The sequence below is a fragment of the Cebidichthys violaceus genome, unplaced genomic scaffold, assembly GCF_023349555.1.
Source record: "Cebidichthys violaceus isolate CVI_PGR_0920_01 unplaced genomic scaffold, fCebVio1.0.p SCAF_9, whole genome shotgun sequence".
Classification (NCBI taxonomy): Eukaryota; Metazoa; Chordata; class Actinopteri; order Perciformes; family Stichaeidae; genus Cebidichthys; species Cebidichthys violaceus.
Genome location: NW_027176975.1, coordinates 4,507,436 through 4,513,023, shown reverse-complemented (window position 1 = coordinate 4,513,023; position 5,588 = coordinate 4,507,436). Strand labels below are relative to the sequence as shown.

General features: G+C 41.0%; 1 protein-coding gene across 1 annotated transcript; it reads left to right on the top strand.

Moving 5' to 3' along the window:
• Positions 1-2,454: 2,454 nt before the first annotated feature.
• LOC137867344 (transmembrane protein 252-like) lies at positions 2,455-4,118 on the top strand. Its single transcript, XM_068703887.1, has 2 exons — positions 2,455-2,918; positions 3,387-4,118. Exons 1-2 carry the CDS (start codon positions 2,647-2,649, stop codon positions 3,613-3,615), a joined length of 501 nt encoding a protein of 166 aa, XP_068559988.1. The 5' UTR covers positions 2,455-2,646; the 3' UTR covers positions 3,616-4,118.
• The last annotated feature ends 1,470 nt before the right edge of the window (positions 4,119-5,588 follow it).

The following is a 5,588-nucleotide window of genomic DNA, read 5'->3' as shown; positions in this document are numbered from 1 at the left end:
GTCCTTTATATTGGGCGGCGGCACTACGGTAACACTGCCATTTTTTCTGCATAATGCAAAATGAATCTTCAAGCACATTGTGCTGATCGTACTTGAACCAGGCCTTGTACTCATGGGGTATCTTTGCATTGCAGTATTGCTTCTGTTATATATAACATCTGAATACTTTCACCTTTAGAGGGTCAGTTCTCCCAAATGTGTGACCAGATTTCTGAGGCACCACTTTCAAGTTGCTTGATTACAGTGGCAGATACAACTAAACTTGTGGAAAAAACACGTCACTGTAATCTTATCGTTGTGTAGCAGCTGTACAGCTGTAACGCCAACCAATCTGTTAATGACAGAGACGCTCACAATGAGGCTGTTGTGTCTGGTTATCAAGGTCCCTAACAGCGTCTTTTTTTTTTTTCTCCACTTTTTTTTGCCAAACCGCTGCATATCAGACCACCAACAGCTCCCTCCGATGCGGCCACAAAGGCCCCACAACACACATGCATGCAGTCACTCTACACAAATAAAACAAGCCTCCAGAGGAATGGATAGAAGTTCTCCCCTACAGAGGATCTGTTATAATGACACAGACGCTGAAATCCCCATGAGCAATGACACATTCCCAGGTGAAAATTACCCCACGGCACAGATGATGAACTGATTATTCATATCTTTTATGAACTGTACGTGCAGCACATTGCAGTATCATACTCTGGTTTTATTTGCTTTTAGGGGTCAGCTCATTCTGTGCTATCAGACCAGATGCCTGCACTGTTAAAATTACCACAACTTTGCCCTCTCACAGGGCATTACCAATTGCATCAGACCACTGAATGTGTCGCCACAAAGATTTATAATCTACTTAACAATTATAAATGACACTATTAGCGCTCATTACTTGGTAATTCCTGCCAATTATAAAGCCAATACTCAATCTCACCTGGGTATCAGACACAGGGGTGTGTTAACCTGTCGAAAAAAGCATCGCTGTGGTGCAATATCTAGAGCTGAGCTCGGAGGATTAACTCCACGCTGATAAGACTGATAAGGTTCATAAAACCAATAAACTCTCAGAGTGCCAATAAGAGCTCTGATGACTGTGCTGCATTCACAACAAGCGTTGTTCATTCATAACACCATCCAAGATTATCCTTCTCATAACGAAGCCTCATTAAATGATGAGTTATGATCAATATACAAAGAGGAAGGTGCAAAGTAGAGGCTGTAGGTCAATGGCAAGCAGAAAGGGGGAATAAACACACACGTGCCATGTAGCAGAATATAATCTAATAATATGATATATCCTTTACAATTCATTTACAAGTCTGATATGTTCCTTAATAAAAACCAAAGGCCACGAACACGCCGAAGCAGCACAGATGTGTTTTGTCACATTGAAACCAAAGATATCTGATCCATGCAAAACAGATCAACAGGTCACTTCAACAGAAAATGGTTGAGCACATGAACTTGTTCTGGGTTTGACCCGCTTACTGCTTTGTTTATTATTCAGTTTTATGCAACAAGGAAGTCATATTACAGCTTTATAAGTTTTATGTATCGAGGCCAAAGTACATGCAGAGCATTTGGACATATTTTCATTCATTGGAGTAGTTACATATTCTTTAAGAAGAGTGGAAAAGATTTTTACCCCCAAACAAATGAATACAATAAATGAATCCAACTACATGTAAATCCATCTTTCAAAGTAAAATGCATAAATAAATATAACTCTGATAATGATAATGTTTAAGCTGATCAAATATTTTGCATTTCAAACAGTGCTTGCTTGTGCGCTATCATGCTGCAAACATGTGAATCACTTCATGTGAAAATGACTTCATGACTTCTCCACTATGCTGCGTCAAAGACAAATGTTGTGCAATACCGCAAAATGTAATCAGCACCAACCGCGTCATGCTGCAGGCTTACTGGCAGCTGGTAGTTGGAAGTGATGACTAAGTCAATTAAAACATGACTTGCTTAAAATCTATTGAAATAGTATTTTGTTATTTGTATGAAGTTTGAATAAGTCCACTGTGTGCATTGGATTAATAAACAGTAAAACAATCCGAGATGAATCTAAAAGAAGGTTCTGAAGAGGTGGTTTTGGTCTGTTTGTAATATTGCATGTTATCTGGTAATGAAAAAACAACACTGGGGATCCTGGTGCAGGGTCAAATGGGGGCGCTTCCTACATTGAGCGGGTATTTGATCAGACTTGCATGATATTTACATACATTTCGACTGTCTTGACACAGATGAAAGGCAGTTTGAACAAAGGATCGACTCATCAGATATCACACTAAACAACAAATATCACATATTCCCAAATCTATGACCATCTTGTTGCCAAACCACTATCAGTCGACGTCAATAAAAAACCGAGGAGGCAGGAACATCTCGGCCACCTCCCCCAACGTCTTGAAGACTCACACACCTTCTACTTCTAAGCCACACTTGTTGGTGCTCAAACCTGGTTAGAGGATTCCTTCATGTTTAGGCAGGTCTAAAATCAACAGATGTTACAGAGATCAACCCATGACAATCGTTGAATTCCTCCTGCCTGATACCAGCGTCTTTCTCTATCAGTGCACTGGAAAAAGAAGAAAAGAGCACTTGGAAACTCCAATAAAGAAACAACAAGTGAGTTGAATGACCATGAATGTGAGGAGGCAGCTGTGGTCCCTGGCCCGCATGGCGCTGCCCGGTACGGGATTTGCGTTCATCTGCATGGGGGCCTACCTTCTGTCTCTGCAGACAGAGCACAGGTACACTTTGAGGGTCATCTCTACCCACGTCATGGTTGTGTTTGGCATCCTGGTTATGCTCATCGGAGCATTCTGGACCATCTGCCGCAGCATGAAGAGCAAGGTGTACCAGAGAGGAGGACAGGAACAGCACCTCCAGGTCTACACTATTGACAGGTAACACCGCCTGTGCCTCTTTAAAAAGGGAAGTCATGGTGATAGTGAATATTTTGTATCAAAACACAGATTTACAAAGCCACTGGTAAAAAAAATGTAATAAATAAAAAATAATAGAAAAATAATTTAAAAAGAGTGATAAAAAAGAAGAATCAGAGCAAAAACATAAAAAAAATGTAAGGTAATTACCTGATTTTAATAAACAAACAAGCATGTTTTTTCCCTTCTATGTAATCTAATTACTGTTGCAAAATACTAACTATAGTTATTGAAAACATATCAAAGTACTCAAGTAACTCTTCCTCTCCAGAAGAATGGAGAACACAGGAAAATGGTTTGGAATCAAAAGTCAATACAAATAGAATTTCTCACATATTGTTCCTTTTGAACTGTTATTCTATTTCTAGGCTGTGTTTCTAACATTTGTCCCAGTAAAATAAAGCTATATGTATGTATGTTCCTCTGCAGACCGAGCGCCTTCCCTCCATCGTACGAGGAGTCCCAGAGCAGCCAGCAGAGTCCTGATACGGCCCCTGAGTTTGAGGTCGTGGTTGATGGGGTGGATGTGACGATGCGCCTCGCTCCTCCTCTGTACAGCCAGGACAGCTCGGACGCCCCAGACTGCAGGTGGAGCTGGGAGCAGCCTCCCCGGTACAGTCAGGTGGAGCGCGTTCAGCGGGGAGAGGTGGATGCATGAGGAGCGGAGGGGGGGGGGGGGGCTTGTCGGGACACTGAAAGAAGGAAATGTTTCTGCTGAACTGGCTGAGCGAGTAAATCAGGATCGGCGATCGTAGATAAAAATTTGCTTTCTGACTGAGCTGGGACAGAAAGTTCCAGAGGAATGGGAGATGCCTTTTCCATATATGGTTGTACTGCTTGGCAACTACATGATGGACCACAGAGACTTGCTGACATCAGTCTTCCCCCTGACCTCTCTGTGCTGACCCCACAGTACGTTAAGGGGTCTTAAAAAGAGGTTGAACTGTGGTTTTGTGTTGATGTTGCTCAAATGGTTTTTGGTCTCTGAGTAAGAATGAGCTTCACATTTGAGTTGCTCCTTAGTGGTGACAAATAACCGAGGACAGTATTAATCCAGCTGGATGCATAGATGTCGGAATTGACAGTCAGCAATTACTTTTAGCCGCACTGTTCAATTTGTACAAATATTAAATTATTGCAGATATAACACAGCTGTTTGAATTGGAGTTAATGATGCTAGCCCTGTTCTAGGGCCATTTGTATTATTTAAATAAAAATATGAAGTCGCTTGTGTTCAATATGTTTCTTTCCCAATATAAAGCCAATGGGAGACTTGTTTTGCTCTATGAATGCAAACATTTTATAATAATTGTTCATAAATTACTTAACCGGCAGCTTTATCTAATTTCAAAGTAGGTCAAACAAACACTCAATTTATTTCAAGTAAATATTCAGACTTGAACCGGTGATATTATGACAACATCTGAGAACCATATCAGCCACCACAATGTCCTATAAGTTACATTTGATTGTTTAGATATTGTTATACAGTGTTTTGTTTACCAGGAAAGTCCCACTGAGCTTGAAAAACTCAAGGGAGACATTACCAAGATGGCTGCATGAAAAGTTGCAGATCCAATATCAAAACGATCCAAAATCAAACAAAAACAATACTAAAACAGAAGATAACACTGAAATAGACTCATCAAGTTAAATTCCTTGTGCAGACTATTCTCAGTAGCTGGACCACAAACATGACTGCTTCCTGTCCAATCTCTGTCTAGACAACAGATATGTGCCTTGTGATCTGAGCTAATGATTGCATATGATGGACGTCAACCCAGACACTTGTGAGGCAAACAAATCCTTTCAGTCCGTGGTGAATTTGTACCTGGTTACTGTGTTTGACACATAAACACCATGATGTCCTAACAGACTGCTCTAAGAGATAATGGGTTTTCTCTCAAGCACACCTGACACAGTTGAAAAGTTCACCACAATAAAGATAATGGTGGAGCAACAATTCAACTGTGCGGCTTGCTCGTTGTTCATGCTCATTATAAATGAATAGGGTGGTTGTTGGCACCATTTTAATTACAGAGTGCTTTTAAAGATGTATTAGTATACCTATTAGACACTTGTCTCCGACTCATGAACAATTTCAGCCAAAGCGTAAACCGTCTTCTTATAGCGACACATTGATGAACTGGCATTGATCCTCGTCCAACCTCAGAAGCAACCCCCTGACATTCTAAAACAGTTGGATGGGGCAATAACCTGTAATGGCTGACGGGTAGTGTCTGGCTGACTGAGTGAACACATCCTGGAGGATATCCACTGGCATATCCTTGACTCATAATGACGGCAATCAGTGCGTTTACGAGTTCCTGCTCTCTGCGTCCCATTCAGGCCGTATGAAGATCAACCCTCTTCATTTCTTATCTCAACACAACAGCTTTCACACTCGGCTCAAAAGCCGGCGCGCTGCGCTCGACAAACAAAAGCCTCCTTTTCCATGAGGATGTTCAATCGCCACATGATATATAGCATCAGCACAACATGGTGCTCCTAATTATGAAGAATATGTTTAATTAAAATCCCGCGATGCCTAAGGGTAACATATCTCACACTGATGTATTTTTATTTGTTCCCCATTAGACCTGTCTGTTTCAATTAAAAAGGCAAATAACA

Excerpts from the sequence above, each read along its gene's own strand:
- LOC137867344 (XM_068703887.1), top strand. The coding sequence starts at position 2,647 with ATGACCATGAATGTGAGGAGGCAGCTGTGGTCCCTGGCCCGCATGGCG. Across the intron at positions 2,919-3,386 it reads CAGGTCTACACTATTGACAG|ACCGAGCGCCTTCCCTCCAT; the intron begins GTAACACCGCCT and ends GTTCCTCTGCAG.